Genomic DNA, 16,261 nt, shown 5'->3' on the forward strand with positions numbered 1-16,261 from the left:
TGTATAATAAATCACTAACTATCCTCATGATGAGGTAAAGCTGTTTGTCCCCCTCCAAAGCAATTGGATGTAAAAAATGTTCTGAGTACAATGTGGTTTGAACAAAACAAAAAGTAGACAATTTGTTTACAGCTTTGATAATAATCCCTCTTGAAGACATTCCTGCCAACAAGTAATTTAACTGAGACAGACATAAGGCAAAGAAAAAACAGAGGAACATGGTTCTATCTATGATTTACACCAAAGTGTCCACTGTGATTTGACGTCTAGCATTAAAACTGCTGTTAACAACACAGATGATGTGTTGTTTCAAAGGAGTAAACTTCAAACGGGCGTCCAGCTTCCCAAATCCTGACAGCTCCTCTTTGCTGAGATATGAGCCACAAAAACCTCAAACAATATGAAATCCTTTCATAGCACGAGAAAATGCTCAGAAAGCCCAGGTGGGGGGTTAATAGTGTTTTGAGCATTGATGCACAGCATAATAATGACGCATGTTCACCCCACTTGCTCCCAACTAGTGATTGTTTATTGTAAGATCAATGGAAATTCATCTGCCGTGATGTGTCGTTTCAAGGCTTAAGCGAGCTGCGAGGGATTACAACGCTCCCTATCGCGCTGGCTCAAAGCCTGAACACTGCACTCACAACAGGGGGGATTAAAGAGGAATACCACTCAGTTTCTGATTTCATGTATAATCAAGACCATTGCAAAGTGTTGAGAGGTGACCATTTGACCAAATATGGTAAAACAACCCTAGTTAATGTCCTTGGAATATCAGACTTATATATGTCAATACCCAGGCCTTGATTCTTCTTTTTAAACTTCAAGTATTGAAAAGATTTCTTTTATATGGAATAGAAAAACATATTGAACATATTTATATAAAAATATGAGCTTGGAAGTGAACAACTGTTGAATAGTCATGTATTAACTATTAACCTTAAGTCATTACTCATTGGAAATATATATTCAAACCCTGCCTGAACAAAGTTTATGTCATATTGGATATGTAAAACGATATATGAACCAACTACAGAAGATTCTGATATGTGAGTATTTCAATTTAAAATGTTTTACAGAACTTAAGCCATCTACAAGGTCTTGAACAGTCTCCAATGTGCAGATTTTGTAATGGTGACGTAGATTCATTAAATCTAATAATTATATTATATTATAACTAATATTTTGGTTCAGCCCTTCAGTGGCACTGTTCTGGACCAAAACTCAAATATTGCTAAAAGAATGTAACAGACTGTACTTATGGGTTAGTAAAACTGTGTAAAACCAGTGGTGGTGAACATGGTGAACATGACCATCCTCTGGAAAAATAATTATTTGAAATGCTGCTAGACCGGAGAAACTTAGATTGGCAAAAGGGAACCTCTTGAAATAATTGACATACCTGAATATATTTGGTGGAGGCTTGTTATTTGTTTTCTTCATTATTACTGAAGCATTACAGTTTGATTATTTTAATTATTGAGGTTAAGCTTTAGGATTAGAGTAGTTGGAACAGGAAAGGAGAATGATTTTCTAAAATAATGATTTTTATAAGGGGGTGGTAAAAAAGGAAAAAAAAAATCTTTATGCAGGTCTGTGGCATTTTCACCCACACTGATCATTTAATCCCCACCCAACTCTCTATTGATCTTTCCAGCTATTTCTTAGAGGTGATATTTCTGGCAGTTTTTCTGATATGTGTAGTAAATCAAGGCCCATGTTTAAAAAACATCACCACCATTCATCACAGACAGCTAAGCACTGAAGACAGTGTTGCAATAAACTTTGACCCTGGTCAGTTTTACTCACTTTATCCCTGCATGACAGTTTTGATTAAGAGTCTGTAAACTGGTCTTAGGTCAGCCGCAAATCTGGCACTGATGGATAGAGAGAGAATATATTTAATAGGAGGCGTCTCTGTTGTTATTTTGCACTCACTCAAAGGACTTTTCTGGCAAGTGAGGACATTTTTTACCTCCTGTCGGTCAGCCTGTCTGTTCATCAAGTCCTTCCACCAAAGTCATCACAGTTATCACCGTGGCAACACCCAACCACAGCATGACACATCATCTTCAATTGGGCCAATTAAGGTGCATGATTGGAAGGTGTGAAATATGATGGGACCTGTAACTCACCTCGAATATTCTTCTCTGGAATAAGCACGTGTGCAGCTATGTGTGTGTGTGTGTGTGTGTGTGTGTGTGCATGCATGCATGCGTGTGTGTGTTAGTTACCCTCGGGGTCCAGCAGTCTCTCTATCCCCAGGTGTTGTTCTGCCTTATTAAAGGCGTGTTCCAGTCTGTCGATCGCCGACGTCTTTTTCTCCACTGTGCTCCAATCAAACAGCTCAGGTCTGGGGAGGAGAAGTCACGGGATCATGAAACTACTGTACCTATATTTTAATTTTGTTCACATTTAGAGCAATACCCTGAGTATTTACTAGATCATGTCCCTGGTTGATCATTTTCAGATCTCTATGCAAATTCCTCAGCATATGTTGAGTAAAGGGATGCAAGAAGCATTCTCCAAAGGAAAAAGGGCTGACCTTGTAGCAATCAAAAAGTTTTCAGATTTATTTTCTTAAATATAAAACAGGCTGTAATTAACTCACTCTAGCTGATGCAGTCAGGTTTATTTTTGGAATCACTTTACAGTAGGTCAGCAACCATGTATCTATCTGCTGTGCAGTGATATTTAACTGTACTCTGCACACTCTCCTGTCTATTTCTTCAATAAACAGTAAAAGTAGACTGTAATAATGCAAAATACAATGCTGAGTTTGCATGTTTTTTTCATTTCATAGTTTGAAAATTTGCATGGTGTAATCCTCCACTCAGTAAATATAATGTTGGCATGAAGCACCAGAGCACATAATCTGCAGGGGAAACATGGATGGCTTTGGTGTGTGTGATCTCCCGCTCTGTATTCCTGTAAGGACACCGCTGACAGATGTTCATGCAAGCTAACCATGATTTCATTCATAATTACATGAACCCAGGCCTGAGACCCAAACTCTCATGGGTATCCATGGAGGCAGATTAACACTGTATCACCTCTGCAAAGCCATTCATCCAACAATCCATCTGGCCTTTCATCCGTTATCCAGTTACTGATGTTCATTCACTAGTTCATTTAATATCCCATGATATAGCTGTTCTATATTATATTGCAACTTCACTCCACTGGGTCTGTGCTTAAGCTAGATATACGGTATACAGCAGCTGAACTTTTCATTAGTTAATGTGTGATAATATAGTGACAAAATGGTGAACCAGAGTGTGCTGTGCAGGGCTGTTTCTGTTTCTATTTTAGTTCAACCTACTCAACTTCTGTCTCTGTCATGTTATGAACACTTTAAATACACACTGCAACTCTGTTTTTAATCTTGTGCAACAGGAAACCTTGTTATTCATATCCATGTATGATTCTAACATGGTTTCTGATCATCTGTGCAGGCAGTCTCTGTCATTTCTATGTTAAGGTTCAGTCATTATCAGTATCTCTGTTTTCACTTATGGATGTCCAGACCATGTTTTAGGATCCAAAATTTAATGTATTTCAGTCCTACTGTTGATGTACTTCCCCTTCATTACACTGTGCACACAGCTTACAACAAACTTGCATTAAAATTAGTGCAACAATTTAGACACTGTATGTCTAACAGCTGGATGCAGAGTTCTGTATTTGTGTTTTTTAGATATATATTTATTGTGTGTTCTCTGTTTGGTTGCTCATGTGTGTGTTTGACTTGCACAGTACCCTGTAGAAACGACGTTTGGTTCAACTATATGTGTGAATTCATGTGAGTGACAAATAAACTTGAACTGGATCTTGAACTAGTGTCTGTTTTGTATATTTTTTTTTATATCCATAAAGAGAGGATGTTAGTCATTTAGACTCTCAAACCTCAGCATTAACAAAATACTGATGTTTTCAACTAAAAGCAGCACTGTAGAGGTGGGTTCACCTGCAAAATGTCACAGAAACGTGGCTCAGTGGGTGACTCACTCAAACTCACAGGTGGTCGGTATTTTTACAGAGAGCAGCGTGTTATTCACAGCAAACATCTGGCATTATTGTTGATATTGGCTCCCAATCTTGACCCTGTAGATGGGCTTGTTGACACCTGCACTTTCATTTTTATTACAGGGTGTAGATGATCATTTATCCTTACAGCTTTCGTGTTACCTTAAGACTGCATAACTCGAGTTTAGCACATGCACAGTATCCCAGGTTATGATCTTACCCTGGTTTTAATCATATAATGATATGATGTTTGCATGGAACCTATTTAACCTGGTTAATTATATTCTTGTACACATCATTTGTACGCAGCTGTGTGAGCAGATTAACCACAAGGTCACAAAATGAGCAGTAGCCAGCAATTTCAGTTAATATGAAAACAAGCTTCAGCTCCAGTTCCCAACAAATTTGTCATGTCCATGCCTCAGTGAATAAGGTCTAAACCAAGTGTTTGACATTTTGAGAAATATACTTATTTCTGATACGTAAAAACAACCAAACAAGTTGTGGTTTGACAGGGAGTTGCATTTGTTTTTGTGTATGAATCAAACAAATTAGCTATCACGCCTTGATTAGTCAGCTTTAGGGGTGTCGACAGCCAGTTTCACTGCAGAGTTAAAAAATTAGGCTAACTCTTTCCACCTGCTTACACTCTTTATGCTAAGCTAACCTTATCAACTACCGGCTCTAGCTCCATAATTAATGCACAGATATGAAGGTGGTATTAATCTACCTGACACAGCTCATGACTTCAGTGTCTCCAAACCTTGCTGTCACACCACTATCTGTCTTTTCCTTTCTCTTACTCTGTTTGAACTATTTTTTTCTGGGTATTTTGTACTGATGGAGTCAATTGCCACCTTCAAGTGTAACCACTTAATATTATGTGTGAACAAGACCAAAATTTATAAATAAATCCCATATTATGTCTCCCTCTATACTGCTTTTATATTTCCTTATCTAAACACTCCTCCTGTCTATTGCTTTATTTTCTTTCCGTTTCTCTTTCTGCACACACACACACACACACACACAAGTCATTCTACAGTACCTGTGGCTGTGGATGAGGGCATTGAAGGCCAATCCATCATTCCAGCTACTGGAGAAGTTAACCACATTGACCTGAGGACAGAGATAATGGATGTTAAAGGGCCAACCTGTGAATGCAGTGTGACACCCTCTGTCGAAATACTGTCGCCCCAATAGGCTACTGGTTTCCATTTTCATCTGTGTTCATTGGATTAAAAATATCTTTTCACTCTCAAATTGCCAATCTGGGCTTTTTATACAAGGAGAGACAGAATACAATGGTGAAAAATGGGTTTCATATGTATTACAAAGCTGCATGGACCTTAGAAAGTACTGAGTCAACTGACAATTCACTAAACCTTGCTCCTCTTAGTGTTTCTACACCTGTCAAGCCTTCCCTTCTGGCATGTAACATGCATAATTTAGAATTAGTCCAGGTGATATGTGCCAAATTTGAGGTGAAATGTTCACTTTTTCATAAAAGCATGGAACTTGGCACACTTGTATAGTTTGGGGCCCTGAACATTTTCAGAAACAGAGCCATTGCAAAAAGGCCTCGTGGTAGCCATGGCAGCCATTTTACTTTACATTAATGGTGTCAGGTTTAGCACTCCATCTTTGTAGGAATTTTGGAAACAGTGTCTTCAGTGTTGCTCAGAAGTAACCACAAGCAACCTATTTCATTTCTAGAAACAATTTGTCAGCGGAAAATGACGACTGTCACTAACAGATTTTATTAGCTTTAGCTGGCTAATGTTAGCTAATTAAACTCTGTGAGTTGGTTGAAAACTGACTGAAAACTGACTTGTTAATGTTTCCAGTCGAATCCTTTTAAAACAGTTAGCATGTAAAAGGCTATTCTAAATATGCATATGATGGCAACACACATGATACCATGTTAAAAAAGGCTAATGCCACAGTCACATAAGTCATTAGATTTATGATTTATTCTTTGTATTTTCAAACTATCTTGGGTAACGTTCATTGCATTGTTGGAGTTTGAACTTCCCTGAATCCAATAAAGAGCAGGACAAAGCTGCTAATGTTAGCCTAAACTATGATATAGTAGCATCTTGGCTCCCTCAGTGGATGTACCAGTTGTGAACACTGATTTTTCTGACATAACCTATAACTCCACTGGTGCTGTAACACTAGGTTACTACTGTAGGTATTAGCCTAAGCTAGTTAGCTGGCCATGCTGACATTCACAGGTTATGTTAAACCCAAACCAGCCAAACACATTGCTTGATTCACTTTTACTGTTGTGTTTTTGGGAGGTGATAAAAAAACACAGACCTCTAAACTCTTTAGAGTATGGTACCACTCTTAGATTCCCATGCACACTGCTTCCGCAAGCAGAGAAACTCAAAGCTTGTTTTAGATATGATTTGCTGTTTGGCTAACAGACACATAATGAAAGTAGATCAGGATAAGATCTTCCTGATTAGAAAATAAAGATCACACTTTCAAAGTGTGCATTTGGGATAGTTTAAGGTAATTTGGATGAAAACAGCTATCAAAAGCCATATTTGATCCAAAAGGCAGCATAGGCTGTGTAGTAAGTGCTCTTGGCAGTCTAGCCTAAAAGGCTTACAATACAGTAGAGAACAGTCTAAGCCAAAAGAAACTAAATGAAATGGAGGAAAAACTAGATGGTACTCTGTACAAACCTCTAGGAACACTCATTCAAAGCCATCATCCCTACTGCTGAAATTTTAAGTTAATTGGATTTTTTTTCACCCTGAAAACATATTCTTAGTTTCTCTGTCTTTAGTTTCATGCTTGGGGCTATAAAAAGATAATCATCTGATGGCACTAATCCCAGATCTGGATCACCACCAAAACCTAATCCATTATTCCTTGGCCCAAAGCCTATCTGTCCACCAACTTTCATGAAAATCTGTTCATGAGGCTTGAGGGTTTGACAGTCAGACAGGTAGACAGATAACTAGAAAAAGAAAAAAAAAACATGAAGTCTTTGGCAGAGTAATGGCAGTCTACACTTCGGCACTTCATGATTCTACTCTTTAGACTTGAAGCTATTGCTTTTAAATTGAGACAGCAATAGTTACTCAAGATTTATATGGTGAGTTAATAAGGCGGCAGTTTTTTATGTCATTATACTGGTGTTTCCTGAAAATACATAGAGACTTGAGACTGCTGTAGGAAACAACTAACAGTAGATCCAGTATGTCAGCCTGTGGATTAAGGACAAGACAGAGTGAAAAGTGAAAGAACAGACCTGAGGATACTGGCGTGTGTTCTGACGAACCCAACTCAGCAGAATCTTCTCACTGTTGGTCTGCTGTAGGCCCGCCATCACATCCTTCATCACATCCTTTACCTGCACACACACAAAAAAGACAGTATCACTAGTGTAAACTTATACATATATGCATTCAAAGTTCATGGTGTGTCCATGATGGAAAGGGTTTATCTTCTTGGGAGCATGAAGTATAAAGTTGAAAGTTTGATTTGAGATAACTGTTACAGAAGAGCTCATGAAGTGTCCAAAGTGGAAACAGTTCATCCTCTGGAGAGTAAAAGGCTGTCCACACCAAGAACGATAACTATAATAACTATAACGATAACGATGTGAGCATCCGCACTTATGAATGATAACGTTCTGTAAACAGTGGGGCCAAGTATGCACTGCATGCTCCAGCTGTGTCAGCAGCTTAGGAAAATGGATAATGATGATCTGTTACTGCTGTACGTTGTGCAGAGAAAGACAAAGAAAACCAGAAGGGTATTCGTTCACAGGCAGCTGGTGATTCAGTGTGTTGCTCAGAAGTATTTCAGGACAACAAAAAAATAGACAACCTATTGAAACTTGTCGTTGTATGTTCTAAGTAAAAATTCATAAAACAATATTGTCAAACCCAAAGCCAGTGTGATCTGTAAGATAGTATTGTAGTCATAGCTCAGTGGTAACCATGTTAGCGGATTAGTTTGCAAGTGGTAGTGCTAGCTTGACTACCCTCATCAGTTATTGGGTAGTCTCTCAATTTCTAAATGCAGTAGTTGTTTGAACGGTGCCATGAACGACCACTAACAAACCTACGTCCCTTACATTTTGTCAAGGACATGCCTTACTGGCAATGATGCTCTCCCCACATTCTCCTCTGCCCAATATGAAGGGCCACCCTAAAGACGTTGGATTGGTTCTGCAATGCACGTCTTTTTTTAACTCTCTAATTGTTTCCACCCAGTTTTAACAACGAAACCTGAGAGATTGTCCTCAGTCTCTACGAGTGAAGCGTTTAGTTGGATGAGTCTATGTTATAGGTGTGTAGCAGTTCACTGAGCCTACATCCCAACTGACAAATTAAATTTGTCTGTCCAATTTATGTATCCAAGTGAACAGCATATGCACAAATTCAAAGCAACTGGAGATGTTCTATGTTTGTTACTTAGCATTTGTTAGTCATACAGAATAATATTTTTAATGAAATGGAATGGGATTGCTAGGCTGCAAAATACACACAAAAATACCTGTTTAAACCCAACACCTTGCCTTGAGACAACACACATGCTCTGTCTTGGCTCATGATAGCAGTTACCATCAACCACAACCATTACCACTCTCTCACCCACTGATACACACACACACAAACACACTCAAAATACTTTTTAAAGAACTCCCCTGATAGACAGAAGAACAGATATTGAAATCCATGGTAATATGATGCCTGGCAATCTAACATTACCATAAAAAGACTTTTTAAAAATACCTGCTGCTTTCTACCAAAGTTTTGACATGGCCTGTCAGTGGATACTTTGCATATTCACAGGCATGTACCTCCACACACTCTGTAAAAGTGCACACAGTCAAAGGACACTTCTGTACGCACATATTCATGCACCAGGCTGTTTGTGGATATGGTTGCATCCTCACTCCTTTTTTGGCATTTGTGAGTGACAGTTTTGGAGCACTTGTTCAGGGCTCTGGGGGAGGAGGGGGGTGTAATACACAGCCGTGTACCTTTCACTACGCGGCTATGTATTACTTATGCATATCTTGCCCTCACCTTTTTCTCAACCACATGTGCACACACATGCAAACACACACAAATCTCCGCTTCTCTCTTTCTCTCCCCCTCCCACCTTGTGCACGTACTTTCTTAAACCACTCAACTCTCCTCTTCTTTGCTCTTTCTCCACTCTGACACACACACAGTCATGCAGTGAGACGGTGCGGCAAGTGTTAGCAGAGCTCCAAGCAGGGGCTGGACAGATGAGTGCAAGATGACAAATGTGGGGAGAAAAAAAATCCAGTTGTAATCCTCAAATCCAGTCAACAAAACAGCCAAAAAAAACCCACAGTCAGCAACACAACACACACACAAACACACACACTGATGGACAGAGAGATACAAAGTAAGAGTGGAAGAAAGACAAGGAAAGTCATTCCTGCTATTACACACAAACACAGATACACACTCACACATAAATTGCAACTAAACCTATTAATAGAGTTTGGTGTAATTTGGTGTTGAGGTGAATTCCCAGCAATGGGACTCATGAAGCTCTATCTTTCTCTCTCTCTATCACACACACACACACACACACACACACACACACACACACACACACACACAGGTTTGTTAGAGATTCTTCATAGAGTGTGGCCTGCCGGGTAAAAAAGGGACTCATTTGGGAGTAGGTCACTGCATGCATTTCCACTTTAATTGGAGGGGAGCTTTGACAAAGACTGCTGTATACACAAACTCACAATGACACACACACCTACACACTGATAGAGATCCACACACACGCACACAGGAGCATTCACAGACTGGCATAAATGCCCACACACAAGCAAACAGTAACCTCCAGGGCGTAGCAGCATCTGACAGGCGTATTCACACACACATTACATACGCACGCTACCACCAATCATGAACGCTCAGCCAGCACACACACACACACACACACCTCATTATAGAATTGTGTTTTGCTATTAATCGCGTCATTAAGTCTATGCCAAAACTAGCGTGATTGAGACATTAGCCTCCATTCAACTTAATGAGGAATGAAATACAATTAAAATGTATTGTAATATAAGCTATTAAAACTACCAACTTTACATGAAGTTGGTTCATAAAATATATTTTGAACTTTAAATACAGCTTAAGGGGAGAAGTAGCCAACAGTGGAGGCCTAATGTTGCTCTGTGAATTGGCAGAAAGATGAAAGGCAGTGAAAAGACCAGGAGGGAACCAGACATCATGAAAAAAGGAACATTAAAGGGAACTTCGGAGCGCCCTGTACTGTTTTGCACTGGCATTAATGTGGCTGGTGGATGTACTTTTTTTTCCCAAAGTTATGACGTTGGATACCTGACCTGTGCATGTTTTTACGTCTGAAATAACTTTAAAATGAGAGAAAATACATCTATAGCTGTCTCTGAACTCTATACAATATTCTTATTAGCAGCATATTTTGAGTATGTCGTGTGTTCACACATGAAAATTGACAAAATTAAAGATCCCCTCCAGACATGTTTTTTTACATCATATATATATATATATATATATATATATATGATGTGGCATAAAGTCAGTTTGACTGATGTCCTGTGGAACACATATTGAATTATGTTCTATCCTCTTGTATCCTACCTAGCAAAAGTATTGAGGTACATTACACAATTACTATGTAAATTGGAATTGGGAAACAGCTTTTTAAGCAGGTTTTGCAATGTAATATTTTTTTAACCTTGAGGCATTAAAGTGTATTTTTCCCTCAATAAAAATATCTTTAAGAAATCACTTTTCTTTTCTTGCTGCTTTCTATTATTATGATTGCTCCCTACAATGTGACTGTACCTTCACCTTGAATGCTTCAATCCAGAAAACAGTATACATTCCAAAGTGCTATTGGCAAAGGGATTCAGATTGACACAGAAGGATGGTGTGCAGTATTTTGTTCTATCAATGTGAAACAAATGTGAGTTTTGAAGCTGTAGGCGGACATTTATTTAGTAATGTATATAAGCAATATATTTAAGACATCTGTGTTGCAGATAACTCAATTTGTGCATTATGGAAAATAGGCACTTTTTCCTGATGTGAAGGCTATATTTCTGATAACCTCAACATGAGTTATTTCACTCATTGTATGTTGTTTATCTTCACTATGAAACCCTGTGTAGCACTCTAAGTGGCCTCCATTGAATGTAACTATAACTACAGACTAAAATGGATTCACAAACAATTTAGTTTTCGGGGACATTGCATTGCCCTATTTTCAATTGTACCAGGGTTTTGTTTGACTGGGTGCATGGATGAGTAAATATACATCAAGGTGAAGATAAATTCAGTCCAATCAGAAACAGCAATCTGAAATGCTGCTAAAATTTGCTGCAACTGCAAAAAAAAACAGTAGTAAAACTTAATATCTGATGCATTTCCAAAATATGAAAGCAAACATTTTCAAAATAGCTGTTCAGAGCAGCATTCACACACACACACACACACACACACACACACACACACACACACACACACAATCACACACAGAGAAACACACACAAAGAGACACACACCTGCCAGTGGAGAATGATGCTCCAGATGAGCCCGAGAATCAGTTTGTGATTTCCATCAACGATGTCTGCCGCTCCGATATTCACCAATTCAACCTGGAGGAGGGACGACCAGACAGACAAATCTCATTATAGGTTTATTTCACAAAGTGTAAGCCAATCCTCTCACTCACTCTGACTCAGTGGTTTACAACTTTTTGGCTTGTGACTCTTAAAGCAAAGCAAAGGTTATAGTCTCTGTGTGGATATGAATTCTTCCCTCCCCTGAACAACAGTTGTGTAATTATAGCTTAGCAACTGTAACAATGCAGAGCAGGCCTGTCACGCTTTGCATTTCTCCACATGCTGAAGCAGTGTGCTTTGACATGTAGTTAGAGCCATACTCTATAGCCATACTCTATATATGAACACATAGGAGATGGTGCCATTTTTTAGGGTTTCCAAAAACAGACACATAGGGACAAAAATGTAAAGAATGGATTAAACAGGGTGTTTCTCTGCAAATATTAGCATACCTGGCTAACTAGCTTCCAACCTAGCATTCAAAGGCTTAGGGGCACATCATTAGCTAACCATGTCATTTTCTGTGTGCACAACACTGTTTCTTTATATCAGTGTCTTTTACATGGATCATCAACTATTGCTGGGTACACGTAGCTTTAGCCTCAGCCTCTTAGCATCATATTATATATGTAGTATGCATCATGTGCATATCAAAGAGCCTTTAACATGGTTCTCAGTTTAAAATATGTCAACTGGAAAACAAAATAAAAGTTTGCTCAAAGCTCACATTCCAAACCCTGTTGGTGTTAGAATGGGTAGAGTGGTAAATGTGCCACCATTATCACTGTAAACTGCATGTGTGTTGTGCTGGAATGGAAAGCTTGACAGGCATAGAAATGGTAACTACAGGGGCAGTGATTAACAAAGAGTCAGTTCAACCAAACAGTGGCTTTTCTTTTTGTATTGTTTCACATTTTAAAAAAGCAAAAAACAGAGAAATGTGAGAAAAAAAAGCATAATTTTTGTGTAACAGTAGTCTATTTTTATCTTTAAAAAACTTTTTTTTATCTTTTTTTATCTTTTCATCCTTTCTCACGTTCCCAGTCTTAATGCTAAGCTAAGCCAAGCGTTTCCTGACTTCATTTTTAATGCACAGATATGAAAGTGGTATCAATCTTCTCATCTAACTCTCAGCAAGAAAGTGAAGAAGCATATTTCTAAAATGTCAGAGTATACTTATAGATCCCCTCCAGACAAGTTGTGTAAATATTTCTCATTTCAAAAGTTTAAACGAGGGACAGTAGATGTCTCCTCCTTCACTGTAAAGTCCATTCTCAGTGTTTGTGCACTGGAGGCTTCAAGTTTCCACATCACACTTGTGTAAATTGAATACTGGCCCATGATTGGCTTCCAATGTTGTGATGTCACAAATCCTGCTTGTAGCCCTTAAACTCAGATTTTCAATGTGCACAGAGAAACTTTCTTCCTTCAGCAGATGAATGTAAAAACAGCCTTCTAGTCTCAAACTCTGCACATACATCACTCTGTACAGTGAAGCTCAAACATTCAACTGAAGGAACAAGAAGCAAAACACATTTTTGAGTGGAGGGAGACTTTAATCTGTACATCTTATGGAAGAGAAGGGAACAATTTCAGTCACTCTTCATATTGTGTTTGCTGCAAATGCATATTTCAAAATTGGTTAGAGAGAAGAAAGACAGAAACCTGAAAAGCAGTTTAATTTAAGCACCTCACTATATGCTGACTGATTTATATTTATGCAGTCATCCATATATTCAACTCTCACACATAATTACATCAGGATAAAGTAAAATGTGTGTGTCGCGTACTCACATTGTTCTTCTGCAAGATCTGCAGAGCTCGGTTGACATTGTTGAGCGAGTGAACACGCGTGAATCCTTTCTCCAACCTCACCTATATACACACACACACACAAACAAACACAACCAAGACAGAAGAGATTATTGAGGCATAAACAGACCCTGCTCAGGGGCATCTATGAGTGCTACAAACGGCCACATTACAATAAAAGTGTGTGCGTGCACCATTACAACAAGGAGATGGTATCAAAAGACAACAATGATAATGTCTCTCCATGAGACAGAAGTGAGGAGAGACAGAGATGGGGGATAGAAATGACGGTGGTGGAAAAAGAAAGAATAAGAGAGAAACAATACAAAGAGAGAAAAGGGATAGTGAGAAAAGACAGAAGGAGAAAGAAGAGAGGATTCCAACAGACAAGACGAGGTGGAGGAGGTGTAGAAAGCTGGAGGGGAAAAAGAGAAACAAGGTGGGAGTAGAAGTTTGATTAAGACTGTGGGCTGTGCTGGTTTGTGTGTGTTTGCACTTCAATCTTTGCGCTTCCCATTTTCATCCAGTTTTCATTTCTTCAAATGATGATTTTAGCATTAAGGTTAGGAATGTGATTAGTTTCAGGTCAAGCTGAGGTTAATGCAGCGTTCACCTCATGTGGGAAGGGAGGTAGTAATGGGAACGTTTCACATGGTTACAACTTGCAAGAATCAGTCAGGTGGACAACTCCAAATGGCAATTACTAGTGTTACTAAGGAGTATAATTGATACGCTGAATGAATAGTTATCTACCGTGGGGCTGAGCTTTCATGATCAGCAGAGTTGGTGGTATAAGCAGTGAAAATCTGCTTACTGTAAGGTTTGTGTATAAAACTGCCCTACTTCATTACCTTAAATCATATAGTAAAAAAAAAACATGCCATTCCTCCCTTATGTGCCCAAATATATTATAATTCAACTTCTCTGTACACAGGAAGTGACAAACTGAAACCAACCACCAGTCAAGAAGAAGAAGAAGAGGGGTCTGTCTACCTGTTAAGACTACAAGCGTGTGCAATTTTATTAGAGCACACCGGGACACGCTTGGTTAATGAGGCCACCTCATCACTCATGCAAATACCTGGCTCAATCAAGCTCAGATCTTTGTTAGTGTTATTTAATTTCCACATTAAGAACTAATTAGTAGGTCTCAACCACGTGTCATTACAATTACAATTAGCTGACAGAGAAAACCTAACACGCATTCAGGCTGGGAGGAGTAACACAATTAATTCCTGGTATCTAGAAACACGTACAGTAGGTCTCCTGTGCATAAAAGTACAAAACTAAAAGTGAAAATAATTATTTTGGAAGGTTTATGTCTGAAAAAATGCTGTAGCAAGTCCACTTAGAAGTACTTGTACAGCTGTATGGATCTCATCATTTTACTGTTGCTATTTTTGAATGTAGCTTGGTAAGAAGAAAGATGGCGTCCCCATTCTTAATCTTGCCTACGAAACCGGCAGCTTGCCAGTTTAAGTCGAGGGTGTAATTTCTACTGGGGGTGAGGAGAAGGGTTTGTTTGGTGTTGGTATACAGTTTGTTCCTGTGTGTGTGAGTTCTGTGTATTTATACCAGTTCATGTCCTGCCAGCCCCTCCAGCAGCTCCAGCAGGCGTCGTCCATCACACAGGTCTGAGAACAGATCCTCCACTGGTGGTTTTCCTGTCTGTAAGACACACACGCACACATACGCACACACACACACACGCACACACACACACACACACACACACACACAATATTTCAGTTGAATCCAGAAAACAAAATTATATGTATTAATTCAAAATATTCCCTAAGATTCAACACGTTTATTATTACACAGACAAGTTTCTGCAATCTGTTGGCACAGGTGCAAAAACAGAGCCATGAGCTTTAAACCATCTGAACCTGTGCCGAGGGGAACAACTGCAGGAGGTGATATGAGTTCAGTTTACTCGTTCCATGTAAAGGTCAAACAGCCAATCCCCAATACTGGAAACTCTGCTCTCCATTGGCCAAAACAAAATCAGAGTTGTTGGGAGTATAGAGAGACATCTCTTGAGTAATCACAAACCATCCCTGCATTAAATGTGAAGATGGCAGTTAATTCCCAAGAGGTTGTTCTTTATCAGTGCTGACAAGTCTAGGATTACAAGCTAGCAGTTGCTTCACATTGGAAAATGCTGCAGGCTGAATACAGTGTGAGTGTCTTTTCTGAGCCAGCATGAGGGGAGAAGGAGGAATGGAGGTGCTACACCACTACATAAGAAAATTATTTAAGAAAGGGATGAAATGTTATTTTTGTCTATTAAAAAAAGCATAAAAATAAGCAGTAAACTATGCTTCCAAATAACAAAGAAATTCATAATCCAAATTTGAATTTAGCTAAACATTGAAAGTATTACTAGTATTACTAGTATGTACCATAGTAGAAAGGTGTACCACTCGGCCTGGGCAATATGATCATGAAACCATAGAGAGAAAAACAATCTAAAAACTAAAATATTAGAATTTCCTGAAGAAGATGTTAGCTGCTGCTGCCAGCTGCTACTCCAGCAGCAATGTTTTAAATCTTTTAGTGCCACCAACAAACTAACATCAGTGATTTCTTTTCAATTGTATATCAATTACATTTACCTATTCACCATTTATCCATTGCTTTTAGCTAATCATTTCAATCACTTATCCATTACATTTAGCTTATGATTTAAAGCTGGAGTGTGGGGCTTTTGTCTCCCCCTTCTGGCAGTGAGAGTAATTACAAAAACACTGTCAAGCGGTGCTTACGTCATAGGCTCTGCTG

General features: G+C 38.8%; 1 protein-coding gene across 9 annotated transcripts in view; it reads right to left on the reverse strand.

Annotated features, from left to right (window-relative positions):
• dmd (dystrophin) overlaps positions 1 to 16,261 on the reverse strand; it is a 320,693-nt gene that overhangs the window by 194,057 nt on the left and 110,375 nt on the right. For all 9 annotated transcript variants that reach the window (XM_044344903.1, XM_044344899.1, XM_044344896.1 and 6 more), the window contains 6 exons: positions 15,053 to 15,145; positions 13,460 to 13,540; positions 11,606 to 11,698; positions 7,298 to 7,399; positions 5,078 to 5,148; positions 2,238 to 2,356 (listed from right to left, as the gene is read on the reverse strand). In XM_044344903.1, the coding sequence (XP_044200838.1) occupies positions 2,238 to 2,356; positions 5,078 to 5,148; positions 7,298 to 7,387 (280 nt within the window). In that variant the 5' untranslated portion in view covers positions 7,388 to 7,399; positions 11,606 to 11,698; positions 13,460 to 13,540; positions 15,053 to 15,145. The remainder of the gene's footprint in view (positions 1 to 2,237; positions 2,357 to 5,077; positions 5,149 to 7,297; positions 7,400 to 11,605; positions 11,699 to 13,459; positions 13,541 to 15,052; positions 15,146 to 16,261) is intronic.

The sequence above is a fragment of the Thunnus albacares genome, chromosome 24, assembly GCF_914725855.1.
Source record: "Thunnus albacares chromosome 24, fThuAlb1.1, whole genome shotgun sequence".
NCBI lineage: Eukaryota > Metazoa > Chordata > Actinopteri > Scombriformes > Scombridae > Thunnus > Thunnus albacares.